Source organism: Pocillopora damicornis, chromosome 7 (assembly GCF_964200805.1).
Source record: "Pocillopora damicornis chromosome 7, jaPocDami1.2, whole genome shotgun sequence".
Classification (NCBI taxonomy): domain Eukaryota; kingdom Metazoa; phylum Cnidaria; class Anthozoa; order Scleractinia; family Pocilloporidae; genus Pocillopora; species Pocillopora damicornis.
This window is the reverse complement of record NC_142676.1, coordinates 23,915,641-23,943,608: the sequence shown is the minus strand read 5'-3', so window position 1 is coordinate 23,943,608 and position 27,968 is coordinate 23,915,641. Positions and strand designations below refer to the sequence as shown.

The 27,968-nt window shown below is 38.2% G+C and overlaps 3 protein-coding genes across 4 annotated transcripts; 1 reads left to right on the top strand and 2 right to left on the bottom strand.

The window, feature by feature from the left end:
- The first annotated feature begins 754 nt into the window (after positions 1-754).
- LOC113684929 (RNA helicase aquarius) lies at positions 755-27,773 on the top strand. 2 transcript variants are annotated; one of them, XM_089212466.1, is made up of 53 exons: positions 755-1,093; positions 1,627-1,680; positions 1,995-2,035; positions 2,258-2,339; positions 2,529-2,603; positions 3,124-3,198; positions 3,576-3,638; positions 3,824-3,892; positions 4,501-4,604; positions 4,961-5,037; positions 5,509-5,573; positions 5,822-5,878; positions 6,271-6,330; positions 6,594-6,645; positions 6,860-6,921; positions 7,025-7,128; positions 7,260-7,359; positions 7,703-7,774; positions 8,058-8,106; positions 8,235-8,327; positions 8,821-8,869; positions 9,267-9,318; positions 9,409-9,435; positions 9,520-9,619; positions 10,139-10,233; positions 10,459-10,531; positions 10,730-10,836; positions 11,565-11,624; positions 12,182-12,291; positions 12,644-12,734; positions 12,837-12,877; positions 13,142-13,282; positions 13,521-13,590; positions 14,125-14,235; positions 14,402-14,511; positions 14,798-14,864; positions 15,115-15,183; positions 15,277-15,321; positions 15,784-15,849; positions 16,027-16,074; positions 16,728-16,769; positions 17,268-17,298; positions 17,396-17,502; positions 17,934-18,005; positions 18,623-18,682; positions 19,097-19,224; positions 19,627-19,798; positions 20,062-20,232; positions 20,955-21,152; positions 21,388-21,450; positions 21,800-21,913; positions 22,263-22,326; positions 27,492-27,773. In XM_089212466.1, the coding sequence occupies exons 1-53, from the start codon at positions 1,016-1,018 to the stop codon at positions 27,632-27,634; spliced, it is 4,329 nt and encodes a 1,442-aa protein (XP_089068592.1). In that variant the 5' UTR covers positions 755-1,015; the 3' UTR covers positions 27,635-27,773. The 2 variants fall into 2 exon arrangements, with proteins under 2 accessions (XP_089068592.1, XP_089068591.1); XM_089212465.1 differs by lacking the exon at positions 27,492-27,773 and having other exon boundaries at positions 22,263-22,713.
- Positions 23,655-24,621, bottom strand: LOC149043244 (NPC intracellular cholesterol transporter 2-like). The gene has a single exon (XM_089212460.1). It carries the CDS (start codon positions 24,220-24,222, stop codon positions 23,773-23,775), a length of 450 nt encoding a protein of 149 aa, XP_089068586.1. The 5' UTR covers positions 24,223-24,621; the 3' UTR covers positions 23,655-23,772.
- On the bottom strand, positions 25,818-26,385 carry LOC149043243 (NPC intracellular cholesterol transporter 2-like). Its single transcript, XM_089212461.1, has one exon. The coding sequence runs from the start codon at positions 26,383-26,385 to the stop codon at positions 25,936-25,938; it is 450 nt and encodes a 149-aa protein (XP_089068587.1). The 3' UTR covers positions 25,818-25,935.
- Positions 27,774-27,968: the final 195 nt, after the last annotated feature.

Here is a 27,968-nt window from a genome sequence, read left to right as displayed (position 1 = left end):
TCACCAAAAAAAAAAAAAAAAAAAATGAAAGAAGGCGAAGAAGAAGGAGAATTGCTCGGGAGTCGACTTTTATTTCGGCAACTGAAGCATCCCAAGAAAAACTCTAAGGGGGGATCTGTGTATGTCCGAAAGTTAAGGTCTTCCATGTATTATTATATACTCAACCAAATATCGCGTTTCTGATTGGTCAATGATGAATGCATAAATAGATTATAGAGTGCAATAGAGGTTATAGAGTGCAATACGGAGAAGTTGCCATGGAAACACCGGGGAAGCGCCAAATTTGAACACCAAATTATAAAAAAATGGCCGAGAATATAATAAATAAAAAATCGTATGAACCTGCTCGTGCATTTCGTGATTTATGGTCACTCGTGATGTTTTGAAAGTTCTCAAATTGCACTCGCTTACGGCTCGTGCAATTTTGAGAACTTTCAAAACATCACTCGTGCCCATAAATCACGAAATGCACTCGCGTTCATACGATTTCCTATACTTATTGTTTAGAATCCATGACCCTTGACCCTTGACCCTTGACCCTTGACCCTTGACCCTTGACCGCTTGTATCCTGTGAAAGGTATCAAGAGGAGAGAGAGGGTGTATCAAGGAAAGTGTCCTATCAATCAGGTTTACGTTTTTCAAGCGAACGGAGACACAACCAAGGCGAGCGTGAAGCGGGAGTCATGCGCGCGGCCGAAGAGATCGGAGCGCGAAATACGAGGACTGGGTAAGAGACAATGATCTCTCATGCCCAGGTTATCCCTGCCAATCATTATCTGGATATTTTCAAAATGGCGGCCGAACACTTGTAGGAGGTGTAAAAATTTACTTGTCAAATTTTCCTTATCAGAGATAAAGAACTTATTGCAAGAGAAAGGATTGTCCTAGAAAAAATCTTTGTATTGCAATGTAATCCGAACACTTGTCAGGAACAGCAATCTCGCTTGTGACTACGTAGGGACGTCTGCAAGAGCTTGTCAACACGTGCTAAAGTTTTTTTGGAAGAAGCGAAATATGAGTAAGAAATCAGCAGGCCGCAGGAGGAATGCAGTTCCTACAGTGGAGCAAATTTCTTCAGATCGGATCACCAAGGTACAGTAAAATATGATTTTGGATTACTCAGTTCTGAAGGAACGAGTTTGAAATTGTAAGCATCATCCAGCTGTGTTTACGTTTCTGATTCTTTTTCAGCTGAGTCTTTCTTTCGATGGTTAAAAAGTTTTATTTCAAGAGTTTCTTTTTAGGAAAGATGCACACTTAAAATATTTAATAGTACCTGCGTGGTTCCTTTGTGTTGGTGTGAAGATCTACGTACAGTGTCGGATTGTCATCAGTTTGTTTCTCCAGACACAAAAGGACAAGCAAATTATTTCTTTGCACGCATAATTCATGTCTGGTTGTTTGACAAAGTTCGCATAGTTAAAATATTTTTTCTTTTGAGAGTTATATGGAGATAATGAAGGAGAGAAAAGATGCCGTGATTCCAACATAACTCCAGTATGGCTTGATAAAAGAGAGAAAATACAATGAATCGTCGTTGATTATGTAGAGTATGCGTGTGAGAGAGCACTACATTTAATAGTTTATGGTGATTTCTTGTTTTTTTTTTTTTGTTTGTTTTACAGCTTGCAAGTCAGTACTGGGCTCCTGGAGAAAGCAAGAAACCCTTCAATCCACAGGTACAAACCAGGTCTATATAAAAAGGGAAGAAAGGGTTTTTTTTCTGTGATAAGCACATGTTAAAAGAAGCTATTAATGGGGGCAACTACCTCTCTGATAAAAGAAAATTTAATAAATTTTAAAATTGAATAAACAGAAGTACATGTAATCCACTTCACGATACAAAATATAGTGCACATTTCTTTGTATTAAGGGAGGTAAGATAACTGTAAAGAGAATGATTTTGTTCTTTGCATGGAAAAGAGTACACAGTGTCCTATCTCCTGTTCATTTTACTGGAGAAATAATGACTTGTTATTTTGTTTGTGTACAGATCGTTGATGACATTTATAAAGATGAAATTAAAGGCAGCAAGTAAGTACTGGTCTTATTGAGCATTGAGATCAAGAAGGAGCAGGTGTCTTGCTTTCCTTCTCAATTAAACATAATTTTTTGTTTTGTACTCTCTTATTGATCAATCAGAGTTTTTGCTTCTCCTTTAAAGAAAAAAAATAATATGGTGTGTCTGATTAAATGTTTTAATAAGCACAATTGAACTGAAAGAACATATGATGATTATGTCTATGTTCTGAATAGGTTTTCTGTGAAGCGTGCTATGCTGTTAGAGTTCAGCCAATACTTGGAAAATTATTTGTGGCCCAACTTCAATGCAGCTAAGGTTTGTAAACATGAAAAAAAGGCAATTTTAAGAATTGCTGATGTTGTCTCTTTTTGTTATGCTCAGACAGTAAATCTTGAAAGGGAATGGAATTTGAGAGTCATGTATACTCAGATACATTGTTTTATCTTACAGTGTAGCTGTGAGTAATCACAATTTTTAAGTTATTTTAACTGTGATTTCTTCCAGGCTTCTGTTGAGTATGTCATGTCTGTCATTGTGATGGTGAATGAAAAGTTTAGGGAAGGTGTACCACCATGGGAGGTAAGAATATCAAATATCCATTATATGTATGACCAGAGGAAAACCTGGCTGCTTGGTGGTTAGAGCACTGAACTGGAGAATGGAAGGTTCAAGTTCATGAAGCTGTGATTTGCTCTTCAACAAGATATGCTAACTATAAAGTTACTGTCACTGTGCCTCTATTCATTCAGAAGTTTTAACAGGTACTCCAAAACTGTCAAGGAAAAATATGTTGGTTTTATTGGTAGGATGGGAAGGGGGGACATGGATAAAACAATGCATCTCATCCAGGGGAGATTATTTAGTTTATCCTTCTAGCTAGCTTCTTGTGAAATAAGCACAAGCAGGATGGCTTTGTTTTGGAGACCTGTCAGAGAATATGCAATTGCTGATGTCAGGGTGTAAAGGTTAAGCTTATGGTACAAAGTCTGTCACAAAACATTACTTGACCTTAGAAGTATAATAAAAAATGTTTTGATAATAGGTATATTTAATAAATATGCTTGATACCTAACGGGTCACTTTTTATTCTTATTTGTAGTCATTCAAACAAAATCCAGAGGAGTTCCATGGATTTTTCCAGCGCATCATGGAAATCAGCTTGGCTGATGAAGATGTATGTCAAATATTCATAGAAAATCAAGGAGACTTAAAGATATATTTATTCAGTACTTAAATAAATGGTACAGTTATGTGAATCGAATATTTCATTGCAGATAATTCTTGAACTTTTTAATTTAAACAACATGCAGGCAATGTCTAGTTATAGTAAAAATTTACCATTTGACCGGCAAGAGTGAATAGCACCCAAGTTCTCCTTACAAAATCACCTCTGAATCAGACATGAAGGTCATGAGAATAAAAGAATTGATCATCAACTAAAGACGCTCTAGATTGTTTCACAAATTCTTCTCGTCAGCTCCTTAGGAAATGTATAGAGAACAGTATGGAAAGTTCAAAGAAAATGACATGATAATTTTCATTCAATTCCAGGTGGTGACAATTAAGGAACAGTCTATTGTCTTGACATTTTTGATTCATTGTTTCAACAGTCTGGTATGTCAGATCTTTCTCAATGACTTGAGCTTACCTACAGATATCTTACATTGATTAATGTTATTGTTAGAAATGAATTCCTTTTCTACACTGTGTTGGAATGATCAGGCCTCAAGTTAGTTAATTTTAAGTGATAAAATGTTGTGATTTCAACATTTTCACAAACATGTAACTTTGTTTTATAGGAAATGGATCTCATCAGAGAACAACTGCAGCACTTGGTGTCTCTGTCCATGTGGATTTCTCTTCTTCCGGTATGTTTTGTTTACTCTGGTTTAGTGTACCAAGAAGTCTGGTATCATTGACAATTTGAGAGTGGTAAATAGCAAGTTCTAGTAGTTATAAGATTTAAATTCACTTATTGAATAAATCAAGCTGGCTGCACCCTTAGTTGATGACCGATGTACACAATGCAAGTGTAACTCAGGGATCAGTTTCACCAAACGCCAGTTCCTTTTAAATAAGGACTCATACACCTCTGAGTTTAAGAACAAAAATTGAACATTTGGTATATATATTTAATGATACTATTTTGAGATACGACAAGACAGTGTATCTACTAATTGGAATCCTACACAGGGTACTATCTGAAGGTTACCACCAAACTTTCAATTTACATGTATGGTTCTAGCCTTTAAATCTTGGACTCATCAGAGTGTGATTTCTCCTCACTATTTTGCAAATAATTTTTAGCCAACAGATAATGAGAATAAGGAAGATATCAGTTAAGGGATGCTGTTTGGATTTAAGACTAAATTCTAAGCACTATCTTATGAAGTAATGTACTGTCAACTGTTATAAGAATTCAGTTTTGATCGTTAGAGTTGAAGGTTAATGTGTGCTGGATTTGTTTCTGTTAAAGGAACGTCTGGAACAAGAGTTGAAGAAGGTGCCCAAGAAATATAGGAAATACTGGGAACACCTGAAAAAGAAAGAGGCCCAGGCAGATGAAGAAACCAAGAAAAAGTAAGTGCTACAAATTTGGGTCTCTTTCCCCAAATATGTCACTGTTAGTTTTGTTAAGTAGTGTTTAAGGACAGACAGAGCACTAGATTCAGGACAATGTTGATGTGAACTGTGAACAGAAAGACCTGAACTTTTGCAGTCCTGCTTTTGTTGAGTTTTTTTTGTTGCAGTAAATGTGCAAATACTTGGATGTGATGAAAAAAGGGGATACCCTCTCTAGATAGATTTAATTGTCAAATCTCTTAGCTTTGAGAAAAGCACATTGAAATACATGTACATAACATTTTCTACTTTTGGGTTCAGGATTACAGTGTTAATTTTGCTTGTTATTATCTTTTTTATTATTATTCTTTAAGACAAGAGAAAGAAAGAAAATATTTATCAAACCTTGTTCAGAAGTTTGTGAAAATCTTACAATCAATTCCAGAGTTAGGTAAGTTATTGTAGGCTGATCTCATCTTCACAGAAACAAAAAAAAAATTTCAAGACCTCATCATGAACCAATATTGCTAGTAGTAAATCATGTTTGTACAAAAACACCTTCAAGTCCTTTTCTTTAGACTGTCACTGATTTTAATCAGTTGCCAGCTATTTTAGGCAGCTTCAGCTTAAATTTTTCTTGCATGTTTTTACAGGGAAAGGTGTGTGGGTGGGGGGGGAGGGGATTGTAACAGGGCAGGATGGTTTAAGGGAGAGGGGGGATGTTGTCGGGCAGAAGGGACCACAACCATCAGGTACATCCATCCGTAGGAGAATGATTTTAGAGCTAGCTACTCAGATGACTTGTATATAACCACATTTCTAACCAATTCTTGCTTATCACTGTCTTTGCTTTGTGAAATCAGAGCATGTTCTGTGTACTGATTAAAAAGCAAATTAAGGAATTTTTTCCAAACATTTCCAGGCTCTGTGGATATGGATAAGGTTCACTATTGTGAAAGGTTCCTTGAACTCTTGGTTGACTTAGAGGTAGGAAATATTAAAGAAAAATTATAATTTTTGTCCAACTTACAGTTATTGTGTTCCAGAAATTCACATTTTGGAAATATTTCTGCTTTTTGAGGTTTTCTGAGTTTCACAGTTGATGTCTTTCATTTAGCAATAATTATATGTAAACTGTTGTTCCTTCTCTAACAGTGGTGTTAGACAGGTATGAAACTTTTAGAATGACCAAAGCTTACTGATCTTGATTGATGTCAACAATTTTGTTTCAATAGGCATTGTTACCAACTAGGAGATTTTTCAATACATTAGTGGATGATCACCATTTAGTGGTAAGATTAATTACAACATGCTTTTCCATGCCAGTGTATATTTTTTAGATAATTTTTCTTGTGTTGAAAATTATTAAACCCAGTTAAGTATTTATTTCCTGATTCAAAAAATAACAAGTGAGGCCAGGTATACTTTTAAACCATGACACATAGCCAGACAGTATAGTTTGATTTTTATTTCTCCTTATTCTGGAATTTTTTCATAATCCACAAAGAAAAATACCATACATTCAGAATTAGCAACACACATAGACATCAATTTACCTGAATACCATGTACATGCATACCTGAAACATAATAAATTTTGCACATCATGATTCAAATTTGTAATTAACTTTGCAATCTTGTCATTTATGGTAACATTAAAACCTGTGCACTTGATTATATTTCAGGTTAAGTGCCACCTTTCTGGTCTTGTAAGAAGAGAGTCAGAGGGAAGATTATTCAAACAAGTAAGGGAATGCTAAAGGCTTTTAAGAGTAGAGCTAGAATGGCCTGTTTCCTTGATTAATCCTGTTAACTTTTTCTCAGTGTTTCATCGAAAAATGTAGCAAAGGAAGAATTGTGTAGAAGAGCAAAGAAATATTTCCTGTGTGGCAGAATTATGACAAAATAGCTTAAACCAATAAAATTGAGGCAGATAATTATAATTTGTTATAACCATAAAATTCTCTGATCTGCAATGCTTCACAAACACCCTCTCTTCTCCCAACAGTTGTTGGATATGCTGAAGTTTTACACTGGTTTTGAGATAAATGATGTTACAGGTATGTCAATGGACAAAAAAAATTGTTATTTAATGATAATGTTTCATGGTAATTTACTATACTGTGTAGTAAATGTTTCACAAACATTTAATGAAAATTTGTAATGTGTATAGGCTGTATCTAAGATTATGAATGCTCACCTGCAAAACAACTTTTATGCCTTCTCTTTTAGTTAAGTTTTTACAGATATTTCATTTTGATGCTTTTTCCATAGGTATGGCTCTGACAGATCATGAGATGGTTGACATTCATTACAACAAAATGGCTTCATTGCAGGTACATATTATTGTTTTCTCAATTTCTGGGTTATTCTAGGCATAGATCAGACCTCCTAGGACATGATTAGTGAAATTATGTTTCACCTTTTTTCAATTTTTAGCGAGCAGTGTTCAAGTATTTTCCAGAGCTTCATGATTTTGCAATGAGTAACATTGCCAGCATTGATACAAGGGAAGCTCTTCTGCAACATTTTGGATCTTTGTCGTAAGTTCTTTGTTTGTTTGGTTTATTCCCAGTTACCTTAAAATTCCATTTGGATAGCCACAAGTATGTTATGAAGACTATACCATTAACAAAAATCCTGTCCTTGTATTTTTTTGTTGTTTTTTTCTTAGGAATAAAACACTTCATGAGGTAGCAGCATATTTGAAGCTGTTGCCTTCCCCAGATGATGTGGGAGTGGAGAGTAACAGAGAGTTTCTTCTAGAGATGTTGGTAAGATTGCCTTGTAATAAAAAATACTGCATTTTATTTTTTGTTGCTTAGGATCCTTTAACATTAAATATCACACAACATATCACATAATTAAAAATTTGGTAGTACATGGCCAGCGGATGGGCCAGATCACTGGCGGCTGTTCATGAGATGAGCCCACACCTCTCCTGGGCAAACTTGAGAAACAAAGACTTCTCTACAGCTCAGTAATAGCTAACTAAAGATTTCTCCTCCCTAGTAACAGCTACTTTAATGTTTGAGATGGAAATAAATGAGATGGGTTTTGTTTCTTTTGATAATGACTGCTTCAATAACACTCCTAACTTCTCTGCACATTTCAAAGGTTTCTAGACACGAGCGACGCCTTTCTCAAATTGATGCCATAAATGAAATGCCTCTTTACCCTACAGAACAGGTAAATGGCGTACTGTTTATTTATTTAGTAAAACCAGTTTGCAGTACTCATCCCTGAGAATGACCTGTATTTCATTTCTCCTCACTGTATCAGCCCTGGAACACACACTAAGGTCATGAGAATAAAGGAAATGATCACCATCTTAAGATAAGCACTTGATTGTTTAACAAATTCTCCTTGTTAGTTCCATCATAAATGTCTAGAGAACAGTATGGAGAATATGCAAACTGATGTCAGGGTGTAAAGGGTTAAGAAATAATCTTCTTTTTTTTTTTTTTAACAGATTTTGTGGGATGAAAATATTGTTCCAACAGAATATTATTCATCAGAAGGTAATAATTGTAATTGTAATTGTAATTATTGATTGGGAGATCTGTAGAGATTGCAGTGGCTGAGTTTGAAATTATGATGAAATTGTCAATATTTTTCCTAAAAACTTTAAATACTTTTTCTTTGACAGACACTCTTGCTCTTCCAAAGTTAAACTTGCAGTTTTTGACCCTCCATGATTATCTGCTGCGTAACCTCAACCTCTTCAGGCTGGAATCTACATGTAATGAATTTTTTTTTAAATATTGTTTACATGTACACTGTTTTAATCATTTAATGGAAAAGTCATATCAAAACCATTCTGGAATGTTATTATGTTATGATGAGTCCAAAAAGCTAATAACCATTGAATAGCTTTTTTTTTTTTTCAGCTAACCGAGGCACAGTAATTGACAGAAGTTTGTGGCTCTAAAAGATATCTTTCTCACTGATCTTGGTCCTAAAGGGGACTGGCCATTATACAATGAAAATTCCTAGAATATTTGACACTTTTTTCACTCCAATTACTTTTCATTGCTTTGAAATGTTTTATATTTTTTTCAATATTAATATTTTTCATTCTATTGATTTTCCTTGGTATTTTTAAAGTTTACCTCTTTTGGGTGTGGGGAAGGGGTGGTTTTGTTACCTCAGATGAAGCACTATGTGGTGTTCATGAATTTTATGTTTTCGTATATTGATTTTGTGCTAATTAATCATATATTGTTTTATCGTAGATGAGATCCGTCAGGACATGGAGGATGTAATTGCTAGAATGAAACCCTGGTATGTTGAAATTTGGATGTAAGCTTTTCGAGTCGCAACTTCTGAATAAAGAAGATACAAGTGTTGTCTTGTGGATAAAGGACTTTTTTGTGAGGAAGTTGTGACTGCAGAATTAGACGGCATGATAGTGTGTCAGTCAACCATAGAGATACATGTTGAATCGTTATAGTTTTGACTACAAAACTTTTAAAATTTGTATACGTTGATATCGATTGAAAAGATGGTATTTGTTGCCTTAAATCAGTGACTATGCAAGGAGCAGGGTTAGAGCTGTGTTTACGTTTCACGTTTCACGTTTCATGTGCCGCTAACTTCCGGTTTAATTGTGCAGCTGTTGTGTTGCAGAAAGTTGAAAAAGTCCTATTTTTCTAATATTATTCATTCGTTTACATTTTAGGCAAAACGAAATGGAACAGACAGAGTTTGCTGGCTGGGCAAGAATGGGCACAGTAAGCAACGAACAAATATTCTTGAAATAAAGTAGATATTCTCAGGAAAATGCTTAAATTTACAAGTTTTGCATTTTTTTTTCTTTGCAGAAAATAATCAATTTCAGCGTAATTGAGGTTAGTAGGATGAACATTGAATTTTCTGACTAAAATTATACATCCAGTTAAATTGTATGTGTATTTTGTGTTATTATTCCACAGGTATCTAAACCAAATATCGGCGAGACTCGCCCGTCTCAGGTTAGAGCCGATGTGACCATTAACTTGAACATGAGGGACATTGTGAAAGGAGAATGGGAAGGTACATGACTTTAATAAAGTTTTATTGTTCTATCATCGTGTTGCAGGGGAATAAAAATTTAGGGCGCGACAGCGGTAGTTATTAGGAAATCTACCCACAATTCGCTGTTTTTCGTGCGAGTGCCTTTTGACTCCTTTCCGCTATGTCTAAAATAGACAACGTGTTGTGGTCGTGTTGGGTTTTTTCAGGTTGATTAGTGGTTAATACTGTTGGAGCCTTTCCCAGTGTTCTTAGCATGAGGCGATAAGGAGGTTAGATGCTCTTAGTTGTCCCACGTTCTATAACAGTCCTTGGTCGGTAGCCTGACAACAAGTCGGCAAGTTCGCCGGTATCCATTAATACTCCTGCAGGTTGGAGAGTAACACTGTAAGAGTAAAGTGTCTGGCCAGTGACCAGGTTAAGGTTCGAACGCAGTTCTTTCAAACGAAAGTCCAGCTTAATAACCACCTCAACACCACTTCGCCCAAAGTGCTTGCTCACTACCGACTAAAATCTCTATTCATTGTTATTTTATTTCAGCGTTGAGGAAACATGATGTGGTGTTTTTGGTGACTGTGCGTCCAACCCATTCCGGCCCAGTGAAGTATGATCGTTCGAAACCATTCAGAGAGCAGGTAATTTTGTAAGCATTCTACACTCTGTGTCGCACTTTACCAAACCTAGGTACTTCTTTGTGCGTGTGTCGCAATATGTCACTACTAATCATCTTGAGAAATTATAACTTGCAACAATTTCTAGTTAAAAACTAAGGGAACAAAATGTGTGATTTTACATTCTTAGTGGCGCAGATTACCAGAGAAAATCCGTCTAACATTTAGAGTATCGTTTGTGCCTTTCAGTTCGGAGTTGATTATGTACGTGGAGCCGAAATTGAAGGGATGTTAGATGAACAAGGAAAAGTAATCGAAGAAGGTAAGGTATTTTAATGCGAGGACTGTTATTTTCCTTGATCTGTGTTAGGCGGCCAAGTTGTTACTGCTGCGTGTGGCATTTTCGCGCATAAATAACAAGGGGAAAATCGGCGAGCGCGGAAAATGTGTTTGTAAGAAATTACACGGCACACAAACACCACAAACTGTTTATTCATTATCTGACTGGTTTTTCCCTTAGGTCCTGAACCAAAGCCTGAATTTAAAGGAGAAGACAGAACATTTCGCTTGTGGTTGGACACGAACCAATACCAACAGGATATGGCGGAGACTGTCCATGGCGCTGAGGTAACAATCCTTTGGTCTCTCAGGAGGCAAACTCATGTCTTTCGTCTCTAGATTCTGCCGTTTTTGTCTAGTAATTGGTTCGCCATATGATGAGAGCAATTTTCAATTGATTGTCTCAAGTATTCCAGGATTTTGTTGGGTTTACGCCTCAATCTTTGTGGTTTCTTTAGAAAACTTGCGCTTCTCAAACGATTAAGCAGCATACAAAATAGCAATTTGCGCGCGTTTTAGTGTACAGGGCAAATTTCTTTTAGGTCCTTTTGATGTTCATTTTTTCCTATTTGGCTCTTGTGATTGCTTTGGCCTTGGTGTCAAGACATTCAGTCGTAAGGCCCTCCGCTTTGAAACAATCTTAAGACAGTAGCAGTTAAGAGAATGAGAAAGATGGTAAGAGCTCGGTAAAGAAATAGAGAAAGATGTTTTTCGTCTTGTCGCGAGCGTGGGACAAGGACAAATTCTGAGTCCCCACAAAGAATCGAATCTCAGACCTTCGGATTAAGCGCTCCGATGCTCTACCACTGAGCCACAGAAACTGGTGAGCAGGGCACATTAAGAAGTTATATGAGACATGCGTCCTACATGCTGATTGGATCAGCAAGGTCGATAGCGTCATGTAACAAGAGTAATTTTGATAGGTTCGATTTTGATTGGTTCGTGTCCATGTAACGTAACTGTTTGATACTTATCATTCTGAGTATTTTTCTTTTTACCACTTTGTGTTATTTCAGGATGTATATGAAACTTTTAACATTCTTTTGAGACGGAAACCTAAAGAAAACAACTTTAAGGTAGATGTTGATAAATATTTTAAGTTCCATAGTGGTTTTCACCTTTTTCCCTGGCGTTACATGTAGGAAATTCGCCTCCATCGTTTCTCCTGCCCTGAAAATTGATCATTCCATTTATTTTCATGACGTAGTCTTGGCCATGAATTCGTATTGACTCGAAGTTTGAGTGTTGAACATATGCGTTTTCTGTGATAGTTTTGTCGAAAATTTGGTTTAAAATTTAGGAGGACACATTGTTAGTTTCTGTGAAAGAGAGTATATGTACTTTAGCGAAGGTGAGTTTCAATTTCAAACTTAGCCCAACTCTTAACCAGAAGAGGAATTTAACCACTGTACCTCCGGTGCCCTTTGACGTTTACCATTCCACGAGAAATGCCTCATTAAAAAAAAATTAAGTTAATGGAATGCTTAAGGTCAAATCTTTTTGTCTTTTATTTTGTTTGTGACTTACGTGAACTGTTCCGTTGAAAGGTTTGATGAGATTGACTTACGTGTATTTTCGTGTGCTTTGCCACATCCTTGCTAACAAATACATTCTTGAACGTTATTTCCTGCAGGCTGTTTTGGAGACCATCCGTGATCTAATGAACACAGAATGTATTGTACCAGACTGGCTCCACGATATCTTCCTGGGATATGACGATCCTGGTGCAGCTCATTACAGCAGGTACATTAATATCACATGAAGTTATTTTACTGCCTGTGTTCCTCTCGCGCTTTTGGACTAAGTGTTTGGTTTCTACGAGCAATGGCAATAACTCTTCAGTGTTAAATTGAGCACAGAAAAACCATTTTAAGCCAGGTAATAGCGGCCAATCATAAGAGAGGGAGAAATTTAACGAGCCAATAAAAACACAATGCAAATATGCGTAACCTCATCATTGAGAAAGCGCGGGAAAAAACGCGTACAACCGAATCACGATGAGGGTCGTTTTTCAATTGGTTCAGAAGATGACACGAGGAAGGCAGATCAATTTGGCAGATCAAATAACTTTCTTTTTAATACTTGTTTCACACAGAATGCCAAACCAGATCCGACAACTGAATTTCAACGACACATTTCTTGACTTTGAGCACCTGAAATCTTGCTTTCCCCAATATACAGTCAAGGTACGTCTGTGCTGTTTGAACTGTGATAGTCTTTTCTACCATTCTGCACAACGCTTCATTGTAAAAACTAAACAAAACATTCTTGCCTTATTTTATTTTCAGTGTTCTACTGACGATCCTGCAGAACGTGTCCCACCTTTCAAGTAAGACCCTTCGTCTGTTCTCATTTTACATTTCTAGTTCATATGTTTGCGCTTAAGTAGCGTCTTGAACTGTTAAAGTTTGACACGAATGGTCGCCCAAAAATTCGCCTTTTTAAGCAGGCTGCCTTGTTTCAAAGAATTTTAAAAAGGTATAATGCATTTTCCCCAAAAATTCTTGCTCATTCCAGTTTAACTTTAAAAATTGTAACTTACCGAAAAGTATTATGATAGTAACTTCTAACCTCTTTTTTATTCTGCCGGTAGGATAACTTTTCCTGAAACAGCGTCTTCCAGTAAGAAACGGAAACACGATGAAGAAGACCCTAAAGAAGTCAAGCAGGAGTTGTTGGTGGAGCCATTTGTGGTTCCCAACCGAGGACCATATCCGTTTAATCAGCCAAAAAAGTAAACACCTTTTGTTTCCTATTGTTTCAATTGCTGTGGTAATTCCGACCCGTCTTAAACTTAGTAAAAATTATGCGTTGCGTGAGCACGAAGTTTGGTTTTGTTTGTTTCTATTTTTCTTTTTAAGGAGACTTCGGAATGGAGATGGTTAATTTCCATTTTTCTTTCCTGTCTTCTTTTCACTGTACTTGTTTAAGATAGAGAAATAATAATTCAATCGTTTGCCCTTTTTTGACAGGAATGCTGTTCCGTTCACTCCAACCCAAGTAGAGGCCATCAGAGCGGGCATGCAGCCCGGATTAACAATGGTAAATCATATTTGTTTCTTTCTGATGTAGTACCTATAATTTTACGATTTGTTCTGCAGTAAGGGACACGGAGGCCGAAAAGTTTGTGTTTGCGTCGAAAGTTCCGCTGTTTAGTCCCTGCCACGGTCATTGTTTTGTGTTCTAGGGCAAGACGATTATGTTCCAAGTGCCTCTCTACCCCCAGGATAAAATTGTTGGGTACCAGTGAAGCGTCAGAGAGAAGTGCCATTTATCAAGAGAGAGGGGGTGGGAAAGGGAAGAAAAGGAGAGGGAAAGGGAAAGAGCTGGAATGGAATGGACTAGCATCCCATCCAAAAGGAATAGAAGTACTACTGATTGCTTCAGGCAACGGTTGTCGGGATAGCACCTTTCAAATATGCGAGTCGACAATCTTGCAAATCTTTTTTCTTTTGTTTTTTTTTGCTTTTTTTTATTCTTATTTTGGAACAGACATTTGCCATAAAATGGCTGTTGCACAGGAACACATTTCTGTTGGACTACACTTTATGTTGTTTATTTTGTGGATTGTCGCAGGTTGTGGGACCGCCAGGCACAGGCAAGACAGATGTCGCTGTACAGATTATCTCCAACCTTTATCACAATTTTCCAGAACAGCGAACGCTGCTTGTGACCCATTCTAACCAAGTAAGTTCGTCTAACTATTACAAGCTGATGATATAAAGGACAAGGAGCACTCGGTACCTGCTGAACCGTTATAGGGACTAAATAAACTCGATTAGTACAATTTTCATTTGTTAAATGATCCTGGCAGCTCTAACTCTCAGCTATTGCTCTAACTCTTTTACCACAGGCGTTGAATCAACTTTTTGAGAAGATCATGGCTTTGGACATTGAAGAGCGTCACTTGCTTCGTCTCGGTCACGGGGAAGAAGCTCTAGAAACTGAGAAGGACTTCAGCAGGTGTGTGACTCAACTGCTTCGAGATTGGGTCTTGATGGACAAATGTCTCACCATTTCAATCGAGCGATCGTGGTTTCCTCTGCTCTTTGCAAGCTTGGCCGTTGATTAGATTCTTATGTAACTCGTGCGCAACTACTAACAAAAAACTGTGAACTGCTCGACATCTCAGTGAGTTATTTTTGTCTACTGAAAGTAAACCAGACATGTCTAACGTCGGCCCCGTGACGTCACAGAGCCTGGTTACAAAGGGTATTGTTCCTAATGTACAATTCACTTATGCCTCTAGGTACGGTCGTGTAAATTTTGTTTTAGCCAGCAGACTGGAGCTCCTTAAGGAAGTGCAAAGGTTACAGGTAAGCACTTATCAATAGAATTGTCTTAAGGATTGTCTCACTGGAAAAACAAACCTTCAATGTCTCATTTTCATTTCTTGTCAACTCAATATTGTTTGAGTACAGAAGTCACAAATTGGAACGTAATAAACAAACCAAACAAACAAAATCATAACTGTTGCCTCGGCCAATGTTGCAAAATAACGAAATAACGGGGCAAATTTTGATTTTGTTTCCTTTTTTGTTTTTTTTTTTTTGTTTTTTTTTTCAGGAAAGTCTGGGTGTTCATGGCGATGTTTCTTACACATGCGAGACTGCGGGGTATTTTTACTTGTATCAGGTATTTCATCCACTCTTCCTTTTCCTGTTTTTTTCTTGATAAAGCGCTGTTCTGGTCTGATGGAATTGAACTGTTTGCCTGTTTTATTTACAGGTCGTCTCACGTTGGGAGGAGTACATGGCGAAGCTGAAGTCACGAGTACGTAACTAGTTACCCGTTTTACATGGACGCTTGAATATTTGTTACAAGTGTAACAATTACAAACTATGTTTTTGCAGGCGGGGTGGTTAAGTGGTGAGGTCCGGGATTTCAGCCTTGGCTGGGTCACTTTTTTGTGTTCTTTTTTTATGGTTATTTTCTTTTAGAAGTATTAAAACAGCTTGTCACTTCTCGTGATGAAAACTTGAAATAGCTTCAGCAGTAATGGCCCTCGAGGTTCAATATTCTTTATTTTTTGTTTTTTCACTTGAATCGTTAAATGTTACCCAGTCTCGTTTTCGACTTGTTTCCTTTGCAGAATTTTAGGCTAGCCTCGTAACAGTTTTACCTCGTTATGGTGTGGTATGGGAAAGATTTAAAGGGGCTTGAACATTAATAAAGAACGGCAGGCGATGTTTAATTCGCTTGTTTTCGGGCTCTATCTTCGTATTTACTTTTCAGAGGGGAGAAACTGCGGCGATATCTGAGTTCTTCCCTTTCACGAAATTCTTTGAGAACGCACCACAGGTAACTTTTGTTTACTTCATTAATTGATTAATATTATTACTATGATTATCACTATTATTGGTAAGATTTTTATAAGGGTTTGATATACCAGTTAGTTCTTTTGAATAGCGCTAAGTCACTCTTATCCCTTAGTTTTAATCTTCAAATGATTTTATTCGAAATGTTGTTGTTCTGTAGCCTATTTTCAAGATGAGTTCATATGAAGAAGACATGGAAATTGCAGAGGTAAATTTGTTTTCTTTACGACTCGAGTAAAGCTATTCTTTTGCTGATTTGAGAGACTGGATACAAAGAAAGAAATATTAAAAAAAAAAAAAAACATTAAAACAAGACTCGTATTTGCCTTATAATCTCAGTTCATAATTGCAACTTATGAGCTGAGATTATAATACCTAAACTCGCGAGTTCGTCTGCTTTAAAGAGCTCTTGACTACTTTTCGAAGTAGATCGCATTGGTTTTGTTGTTCCCCAAAAGTCAGCTGCAAGTCACTTGGGTTTTCCCGCGCACTATGCAGTTTTAAGTCCTCATTGGTTCCTTGGGGGATTTCCCTATGCTTTGATGGGCCGATGTAATTACTGTGATTTTAGTTTTACGACACTCATTAGCAATGCACTCTGGGATAACCTTTGGTAGCTTATTCTATGGGTTAACAGCTGTACGGAAGAAAACAACTGACGGCGCGCCAAGGAAAACGATTGAAACCAAGAGGTTTTGCACGTCTATTCCCTTATTGAACGCAGGGAACAGACAAGAGATACAAAATTTTCCAAATGAGGAAGGAAATATTCAGAAACATAGTGTTACATGCTGGTGTAGTCTACTTCATGTGCAATCTTCTGGTGTCAATTACTGTTTGATTCGATTTTGTTTCATTCAGGGCTGCTATCGATATATCAAGAAGATATTTCAGCAGTTAGAGGTTAGATACATTTATTTTTTCGCACTACAATTTTTTTCACTAGAATGGAGCGACATTGCCATGTCTTTGAAACGTAGCCTTGTCGTAGCAGTTTCTCTGTAATCGCGTACTTTTTCGGGTGATACATATTTGATCTTTCTTAGGAAACATTCTTATCTAGGGATAATCTACCAGCTTCTTTTACTATTGTGTTGAAATTGCCCCGTTCGGCCTTCTCCCATTTCCACCGTTGGTTTCCCCCCGTCTCTTTTCCCATGAACTTATGGTTTTGTGATTTTTTGTTGTTGTTTGGTTCATTGTTTGTTTTCCTTTTGTTGATTTATCCCAGAACATTAGTTCTTTTCTAATTCCTATAAAATCTTTGCTTTTGCTGATGTATCCCTCACACAGTTCGCTTGCCATTGTGGGATAGAAAACGTCTAGGCATACTTAGGAAACTGAATGCGAATAGTTGTATTTTATCGCAGAAAACATACTTTGACGAATTTATTTTTACAGGAATTTAGAGCATTTGAGCTTCTCAGAAGCGGTAAGAAGATTTCACTCTTTTTCTTCCTTTTTGTGTGAGTACGTCATATGTTGTTCGCTTTTAAATTTTGCGTTTTTCGACGGATTTTATCTGACAGGTCGCGATCGAACAAACTACCTCCTAGTGAAAGAAGCTAAGATCATAGCCATGACTTGTACCCATGCCGCACTCAAGAGGAGAGACCTAGTGGAGCTTGGATTCAAGGTGAGGAGAATTTTACCAAGTTGCCGTAGCATAGGGCTCACAGTTGAGGACTCTTTGAAGAGTAATTTATTTCTACAAAGAATGTAATTAATGCTGTGTTTTGGAAGGTCTTAGCGGGTTTGAATCTGATGAGAATTCATTTGGTTTTAGTAGTTTGCTTAACCGTCGCTTAACCCTTTAACTCCCATGAGTGACCAAGACAGAGTTTCTCCTTACAATATCAATACAATATCAACTAGATTAGTGATGAGAATAAAGACAAGTATCAATTTGGGGATAATTAGTTGATCCAATACTAAATTCTCTCAACTTACACTATAAGAGTTGTATGGTTGACAGTAAGGAGAACTACAAATTTGATCTGGAAGTTAAAGGTTTAACGGTTGAGTTTAAATTAATCCTTTCTTCATTCTGTTCTTGTTGAATTATAGTACGACAATGTGCTCATGGAGGAGTCCGCACAGATCCTGGAGATTGAGACGTTTATTCCACTACTGCTTCAGGTGGGAAACTTGCTCTGTATCACAAACGCTAAGTACTGAGTTCGATACGAAACTAGTGAGGCCAACACTTGACAAGAAAATATATCAATTCATTTTTATGTTGTGCTAAACTATTCACAGTGTGAAGAAAACTACAAAATATTGGTTTTAATTAATACGATAGAAAAGATGACGAAAGATTAAGTGGATAAACTCTTTCAATCCCAAGATTTCGTTATTTATTCTCCTTACTGGTATAGAATTTTGATGATGTTGGCTCCAAGAATTTGGCACTAAATTAACTGATAAACCTCTGATTGATGTTTTTCTGTATTGTCGTCACTTTTCTTGACATTGTAAGAAATTGGTTACTCACGGAAATTAAAGGGTTAAAACGGATTGCAAACTGAAAAATTTAGGCTCAGTTTCCAGATGCAGAAACCATGACATGGGTTCTTCCGGTAACAGGACTGAAAAGTACTTGTTACTCCTAGGAATTCATGCACTGTCTTTTCCAGAGACGATCTGTTGTAATCGTGCAGTTTCCCATTGAGACCCGTGATTAATCAGCAAATAGCAACAGTTACGGTAATAAATATCTAACTCACCTTTCGTCTTTGCTCTCACATGATGAATAGAATCCAGAGGATGGATACAATCGAATGAAAAGGGTCATTCTCATCGGAGATCATCATCAGGTATCTTTGTTGTACGCCAATTTTTCGCGTGGTATTCGTCAGCTCAGCGGGCAATCCTTGAGCATACGCAACGGGTCAAATAGGTCATTTTGCAGTTGTGCACTTAGTTGCCAAGCCTTTGATTTGGAGTGAGGCTGATGGTGACCTCGTGGTAGAGACCAGTATCTAGTTAGCGTGATAACAAAGTAATTTAAATTTGATAAGCGGCGAGGTTTGTATCATAACAAGGTCAACCTTCGCCTCATTCCTGTTCAAAGGCTTGGCAACCAAGCACTCAACGTAAAATGGACTATTGTCGCTGGGACTTATATAGGGAGCAATAAAGCGTTATTTTATATTTCCCTTTTTTTTCTTTTGCATTTATTTAGTTATTCATTTATGTATATGTATATATATATTTTTTTAAATTCTCAGCTTCCTCCTGTTATAAAGAACATGGCTTTTCAGAAGTTTTCCAACATGGAGCAATCTCTTTTCACGAGATTTGTCAGACTTTGTGTTCCCACAGTTGAACTCGATGCTCAAGGTCGTGCACGATCCAGGTATGAATTATTCAAACCTCGCCTGATTTTATCATCAAACCCAGGGACCAGTCAATGTTTATTTCCAGGGGGGAGGGAGTGGAAAAGTTTTGGGAGATCACATGGTTTTTCGGGAACCGGAGGGGGAATTAGTCACCGCCAACGGAGTTTAAAGGACGGAAGGACGGACGGACCGTAGAAAATTGACCGTCAATTGAAGGGGGGGGAGGTTGATCGTAGGAATATCACAGAGCCTTTTGGGGCGGGGGGGGGGGTCACGCAAATTTTATAGTAACGAGGTTTGGTTTCTCCAGAATAAGTAAAATTCTTAACGGTGTCATGCTTTGAAAATTCGATAAAACCTCAGAGAAATGGGCGGTAAAGCTCGAAAGACTTAACCTTTTTAACATGACTTTCTTTCAGCCTATGTAGCCTGTACAACTGGAGGTACAACAAACTTGGTGATCTTCCTCATGTCCATACATGGCCTGAGTACTGTGTGGAGAATCCTGGATTTTTCTTTGATTTTCAGCTGATCGATGTTCAGGATTTCAACGGCGTTGGCGAATCAGAACCCAACCCTTACTTTTATCAGGTAAGTACTTTGAATTTTACTGGGCTTCATGGCGAAGATCTGATATCCTCCTCCTTTGGGGATAACGGAGTGGTTCTAATGTTTGTTTCCGGTGGCCAGCGTTTTTCTCCAAGTTTTTCCTTTAATGTTCAATTCACGAATCATTTTACTTGTAACTGTGGGAGTCACGCAAGTGTAAATGAAAATGTAACGGTAACCCTGTCACCCACCACGGCGGGAACCAATTGCTTTGATAATAGCTTTCACTTTCTTGACCACTTTAGAATCTAGGTGAGGCCGAATACGCTGTGGCCATCTTTATGTACATGCGCCTCATTGGGTACCCCGCTGACAAGATCGCCATTCTAACAACGTACAACGGACAGAAGCATCTTATCCGTGACGTTATTAAGCAAAGATGTGCAAACAACCCTCTGATTGGACAACCGAGCAAGGTAAAGTGGAAGAAGGGTAGGGTTATGTTTAAGCTGTGATTGTAACTGGTACTGTCTTGGCTGAGGTCTGAGTCAGTTCTGCCTTTGAATAGCACATGTCTGTTTTGGTGTGTACCTTCAATAAGGTTGTGAACTAGCCTCATGCAGGATTTCACACAATCATATTATATGCCAAAGTATGCAACTGAAACCTCGGCAGCAACCTAGGAGTTAGTAATGAGGGATAACAAAACAACAAGATGGTTGCGGGAAAACACGTTACTGACGCTAAGAGTCACTTAGGGCGGGAAATAAAAGTGGTGCTTGAAGCGGGAATGATAAGAATTTTTCAAGTGTGGGAGAGCTTGTTCTTGGCGCAAAGGGCGGGAAAACATGTAACTGGTGCTCAGCGCTACCGATCGTGGGAAATATACATTGTGCTAGACGCTGGAGAGATGTGAGTGGTGCAAAACGTAGTAGTCATGAGATATGTGCCAATGGCGAGAAAAACTTGTCAATGAGTCTGAGCGCGGGAGAATATTCTATTGATGCCGTGTGACTGAAACATATCTAAGCTCAGTGTGTTAACAATGGACCTTAAAACGATTTCGTTAGCGGGAAAAATTTTGGCGAGAAATCCCCATTCAAATTAAAAGTAAAAAAAAAATGAAGACACAATTTGAATGAAAGTAGTAATTTTATTTCCATTAACTCTTTTGTCCTCTCTTTTATTAATTGTGCAGGTCACTACTGTGGATCGTTACCAGGGGCAACAGAACGACTACATCATCTTGTCTCTCGTCCGCACCAAGACTGTGGGTCACATCCGGGATGTGCGCCGTCTTGTAGTGGCTATGTCACGTGCCAGGTTAGGTCTTTATGTCCTCGCACGTGTCAGCCTCTTCCAGAACTGCTTTGAGCTCAGACCTGCCTTCTCTCAGGTGAGTAGAACTTCTCATATTCTGAGTATACAAGGGACAACTAGTTCGTTGGCAACGCTTGCGTTAAGTCTTTTCAGAGTAGCGTTACGCGCGAATAAAGCGTCACGCCGTTTTGCGTTATGCCTAACCCAAATTTGGTCATAATTTGGCGTTTACGTGACTATTCATGAGGCTATCATCCATTGGTAAAACTTTGAAAGGTAAGATGACATCTACATTGTTCTCTTCTCCATAGTTGACCAGCCGACCGCTGAAGCTCTCCTTAGCACCTAGTGAAAGATATCCCCCGTCCAGACCGGTAAGTCGACTGACAGATTTCCAAATTATGCCGCAATGCATGGAGCATTTTGGTCTGGGCATATTTTGCTCCTTCCCATCCTTGTAAGGAGGAACACTTTCAGGAATTGAACGTATGCTTGTTATCCAATATTGAAAAGGGGAGATGAGATTGTCACAAAGGCGTTGCATCACAATTTTAGGGTTCGTGACTTTTCCAACAAAATTTGGTCCACAGTTGAAGGTTTTAAACAATCAATCAAAAAAGTTAATTTTGATGGTGGTTTTTCTCAATTTATTTTGCGTCTTTCACCTGTTATTCGCGAAATGCACTCGCTATTTTACCCCTTTTTTTCCCTCATTAAATTAAGCGTGGAGTTCCTCCAGCTGAGCGACCGTTTATCGTCGAGGACATGCCTCAGATGCATCGCTTCGTATATGACTTCTACAGTCAGTATGTGGAATCATTAAGAGCACAGAGAGAGGTTAGTTTGTTATCATATCTCATGTTTTATCAGAGATGCCGATCCATTTTCTTTAATTTTCCCGTCAACCGATGCTTGTGGAATTGAAAAGTGGACAGTGGACACTGCCAAAGCCCCATCTTTGTGAATTGCAACGTAAGCTAGCGGGGCAATCAGCCTAATATAATGTTACTAGAGCAAAGCATGGGGGTCGTGGAACCGATTCTGAGCACGGGAAAGCACTCAGCACTTGCAGCCAGGAGCTAGCAGCATCAAGTGCGAAAAGATTTATAAGTGTGGGGGACGAATTTCTTTAAGCTCTTCCAATATTGTGTTGAAGTTATAGATTTCTTACCTGTTTATCTTTTAGTACATGGCTAACATTCCACAGCCGCCAGAGGAAGACAAAGAAGACGAAGAGCCGGCTGAGCAAGGCGGCGAGAAAGACGAAAACGGGACTGGAAATGTGAACGAAATAAACGAAGAGGCAGGATCGCCGATTGTGAATGAAGTGGAACAAATGGAAGAAGAAGCTAATTAACGAATTTTGCAGAACTCTAAAATGATAACTGGAGAATTTGATTTGAGGGCGATCAAAAATTCCGCTCTATTCGAGTATTTTGTTGTTGTTTGTAAAAAACATATTCTTGGTAAGCTATCAGACCCCCATGCGAAAATGTTTTGTATCGAGAGACTTAAAGCGACAGCACTGCCTTAGCGATGAATTGTGCGTCATTCCTTGTCGCCTACTTTTCTGTTACTATGTATGCACTCAGTTTTGTATGTGTAGAACTAAAGTAAAACCTCACTTTCGTAGTAAATATGTGGGACGTTTCCTCATTCACTCTACCGAAGAAGCAGCTATGGTGAAATGGCTTCGAAAGTTTTTCTTGGCAACCAGAACGAAAAAGGCAGCCCGAAAGATGGAGGAAAAAGAATACGAGTTAATACGCCTTCTGTCTGTCGAGTTACTCTGGGTTCAATGCCTCCAGTGAAAAAAGAATATTTGGTCGTTGGTCAAGGGAGGCGGGGGGGGCATGGCGCTGAATAGCTTATGCCTGCTTAAGCGCGTTTCAACAACTGTTTGTAATCTTTTTAGTTGGGCTCACATCACTTTCATTGTTCGTAACCTTTTTCGTTGGGATCACATCACTTTCTCTGTTCCATTTCGAAAAAGCCGTTAAATTTCAGATCGGGAAGGTTGCATGCTACCCACTTTCACTGTTATGATGTGCCAAGCAATCGTATCGAACCGTAATGTGACGAAATGTTTTAACATAACAATTTAACCCGAATGAAGTTGTTCCTCGTTTAATCTGGCAAAAGGATGCGAAAAACCAAATATCTCACACTGACCAACCAGAACTAGTTAGTCTAAGAGACATACAAATAAACAGTATACTGAAATAAAGTTCATTGGATACGCAACTTAACAATCCCACAGATCAGAGACTTGCCATCTTGATCTTTGGTTTGCGCTTCTAGTTTCGAAAGTAAATATTTGGGACTTTTGCTCAATCACTCCACCGAAGAAGTGGCTATGGTGAAAATGGCTTGGCAACTAGGAGAGCGAAAAAGGCAGCCCGAAAGATGGAGGAAAAAGAAAACGAGTTAATTCGCCTTCTGTCTGTCGAGTTACTCCGGGTTCAATGCCTTCAATTAATTATTGGACTTGCTATCCACTTTCACTCTTGTGATGTGTCAAGCAATCGTATCGAACCGTAATGTGACGAAATGTTTTAAAATAACAATTTAACCCGAATTAAGTTGTTCCTCCTTTAATCTGACCAAAGGATGCAAAAAACCAAATATCTCACACTGACCAACCAGGACTAATTAGTCTAAGAGATATACAATGTAACAGTATACTGAATTAAAGTTCACTGAATATGCAACTTAACAATCCCACAGATCAGAGACTTGCCATCTTGATCTTTGATTTGCGCTTCTAGTTTCACGTCACCGCTGGGGATAGTGGGTTTGACGAATTCGACCAAAACAAACTCCACTTGTACACCGCTCTTCAATGGACAAGATAATCCGTGGTCTTGACACGCATTGGGATTCGGCACCGGAAGGCGCACATGTATCGGTCCCTTGATAGCGTATGCGTAAATCTTAGCGCCGGTGACAACTTCGTGCGGGATGAAGGTGATGGTGACTGTTTCATTACTTCCTTTCTTCAGAACGCACGGTTCTTCCTCGCACGGCGTTACATCAATGGAGACGATTTCACCCAGCTCTTTAGTAGATGGGCACTTCTGGTAGCTGATTTTTTTGCAGGAAACTACTGCAAGCAGAGAGACAAGAAGGAAAACTACAGCCTTCATCTTGGGTTGCCTTTGCTCTTTCCTTTGCTCTTCAGCTTGGATTTGCAATTATAATAGAGGCGTGCTTTCGATGCGTCATTCAGTTTCGGTTTTTAAATGCAAATTATAACTCATTAGTGTCACGCGACGGTTTTTTTTTTATCCCATTACACGTCACACCTCTTTCTTGTGATAAGGTTACAACCTGCTCTAAATAACCACAAACTGCGCAAGTGATAGTTAGGAGAGGGAAGAGCGTAAAAGGAGCGTGGGACTCGCCTGAACACGCAAAAATATCGCCTGTCGCTTGAGGTTGTTTCTATTCTGGTCCCTTTCCAACATAACTCATCAATGTCACGCAACGATTGTCTTTAAACACTTTACACCTCAACATCAGTATGCGTATTATCCACACTGTTCTTTATTCATTTCCTAAGGTGCTGAAAAGGAGAATTTGTCTAATAATCAAGAGATTGTAGCTTATCATTTCCTTTATTCTCGTGACCTTCATGTTTGATTCAGAGAGTTAAAAGAACAAATAAGTTGGATGTGTTCGCCACATGTTGGAGCTGACACTAATGTAATATTTTTTAGACGCAATGACACCAAAGCTATTAGAATAGAAAAAGTAACGCAGAATGTGGTAAAACAAACTGAAATGGTTCCGTTGTAAAGGTTTCTGAAACACTATTACCCCACAAAGAAATTCTTCCTAAATGGTTTTGAATTTAGAGAACTCGGCACCACACCATCTTCTGATGCGGGATGATTGGAAATGGGATATAAACACTACTTTCAATTTCTTTGACTCAGTAAATTCTGCCATAAACAAAGATCGTTCCTCAAATTATTAAAATTCATTTAAATTTCAATGCATGACTAACTAAGGCTTACAATTGCAAGCAGCTTTCTGTATATCAACGTCGATCTAACGAGCGTCTCAAAATTAAATGAATGCATTAGTGTTAATATACACCATAATGCATTTCCTCGTCGCTTTAAATTAGGAATTCAAATAAACTGACAAATACTATAAAAAAACATACCTAGAGCCATAAAAAATATTTATTCTTGGTTAGCTATCAGACACCCATGCGAAAATGTTTTGTATCTAGAGACGTAAAGCGACAGCACTGCCTTTGCGATGAATTGGGCGTCATTCCTTGTCGCCTACTTTTCTGTTGCTATGTATGCACTCAGTTTTGTATGTGTAGAACTAAAGTAGTAAATATTTGGGACTTTTCCTCAATCACTCCACCGAAGAAGCGGCTATGGTGGAAATGGCTTAACGAGTTAATTAGCCTTCTGTCTGTCGAGTTACTCCGGGTTCAATGTCTCCAATGAAAAAAGAATATTTGGTCGTTGGTCAAAGGGAGGCGGGTGGGGGGGCATGGCGCTGAATAGCTTATGCCTGCTTAAGCGCGTTTCAACAACTGTTTGTAATCTTTTTAGTTGGGATCACATCACTTTCTCTGTTTCCATTTGGAAAAAGCCGTTGAATTTCGGATCGGGGAGGTTGAAGATGGCTTGCTATCCACTTCCACTCTTGTGATATGTCAAGCAATCGTATCGAACCGTACTGTGATGAAATGTTTAAAATAACAATTTAACCCGAATTAAGTTGTTCCTCCTTTAATCTGGCAAAAGGATGCAAAAAACCAAATATCTCACACTGACCAACCAGGACTAATTAGTCTAAGAGATATACAATGTAACAGTATACTGAATTAAAGTTCACTGAATATGCAACTTAACAATCCCACAGATCAGAGACTTGCCATCTTGATCTTTGATTTGCGCTTCTAGTTTCACGTCACCGCTGGGGACAGAGGGTGAGACGAATTCGACCAAAACAAACTCCACTTGTACACCGCTCTTCAATGGACAAGATAATCCGTGGTCTTGACACGCATTGGGATTCGGCACCGGAAGGCGCACATGTATCGGTCCCTTGATAGCGTATGCGTAAATCTTAGCGCCGGTGACAACTTCGTGCGGGATGAAGGTGATGGTGACTGTTTCATTACTTCCTTTCTTCAGAACGCACGGTTCTTCCTCGCACGGCGTTACATCAATGGAGACGATTTCACCCAGCTCTTTAGTAGACGGGCACTTCTGGTAGCTGATTTTTTTGCAGGAAACTACTGCAAGCAGAGAGACAAGAAGGAAAACTACAGCCTTCATCTTGGGTTGCCTTTGCTCTTTCCTTTGCTCTTCAGCTTGGATTTGCAATTATAATAGAGGCGTGCTTTCGGTGCGTCATCCAGTTTCGGTATTTAAATGCAAAATGCACGCAATGGCACCAAAGCTATTAAAATAGAAAAAGTAACGCAGAATGTGGTAACACAAACTGAAATGATTCCCATGTCAACTTAGATAAACATGTTATGAACACCTGCAAAACGGCTTTCTATCATTTACGAAATATAGCAAAGATAAGAAACTGTCTCTCTCAAGATAATGCTGAGACACTTGTTCATGCATTTATTTCATCCAAGTTGGATTTCTGTGATGCCCTTCTATATGGCTCACCCAATCGGTTATTGATAGGCTACAGTATGTACTAAACTGCGCAGCTCGACTGGTGACTAGAACCCGAAGCTTAGAACATACAACACCAGTTCTTCGTAGACTACATTGGCTACCAGTCAGACAACGAACTGCGTACAAAATACTACTTCTTACGTACAAAGTTAAAACACTGAATGGCATGGCGCCAAAATATATAGCAGATCTACTTCAGCCCTATACTCGGACGAGGCAATTACGATCTTCTTCATAAAATCTCCTTGTAATACCAAAGTCTAATCTCAAGTTTTACGGTGACAGATCTTTTCGAGTTGCTGCGCCTAGGCTCTAGAACTCCCTAACCGATGATATAAGATCAATCCAGAACCTTGATGTTTTTAAGAATAAGATTAAAACACAACTTTTTAGAGAGGCTTTTATTAATAAGTTGACTACCCTTTTTTTGACTTTTTATTGTATATATTTTCCTCAGTTAATCTTAGCAAGTCGATTGTATCTTATTTTCTAGAAATTAACTTTTATAACTGTTATATATTTTCTTTAATAACTCAAATGTTTTTTGGTTTTTTAGAATTACGATTGTTGTAAAGCGCCTTTGAGCTCACGGAAAGGGCGCTGTATAAATTTTTGTTGTTGTTATTATTATTATTATTATTAGTATTATTATTATTATTATTAGTATTATTATTATTATTATTAGTATTATTATTATTATTATTAGTAGTAGTATTATTACATGGCCAACATTCCACAGCCGCCAGAGGAAGACAAAGAAGACGAAAAGCCGGCTGAGCAGGGCGACGAAAAAGAGAAACACGGGACAGAAAATGCGAACGAAATAAATGAAGAGGCAGGATCGCCGATTGTGAATGAAGTGGAACAAATGGAAGAAGAAGCTAATTAACGAATTTTGCAGAACTCTGAAATGATTACTGGAGAATTTAAACAGAGGATGATCAAGAATTCTGCTCTATTCGAGTCAAAACGTGATTAGAGTTAGAGACAAACAACATCAAAATATATCGAGAGCCATTAACTTATTCTTGGTTAGCTATCAGACACCCATGCGAAAATAGTTTGTATCTAGAGACGTAAAGCGACAGCACTGCCTTGGTGATGAATTCTACGTCAAACTTTGTTGCTTACTTTTCTGTCACTATATGTGAACTCAGTTTTATATGTGTAGAACTAAAGTAAATCCTTACTTTGGTAGTAAATATTTGGGACTTTTCCTCATT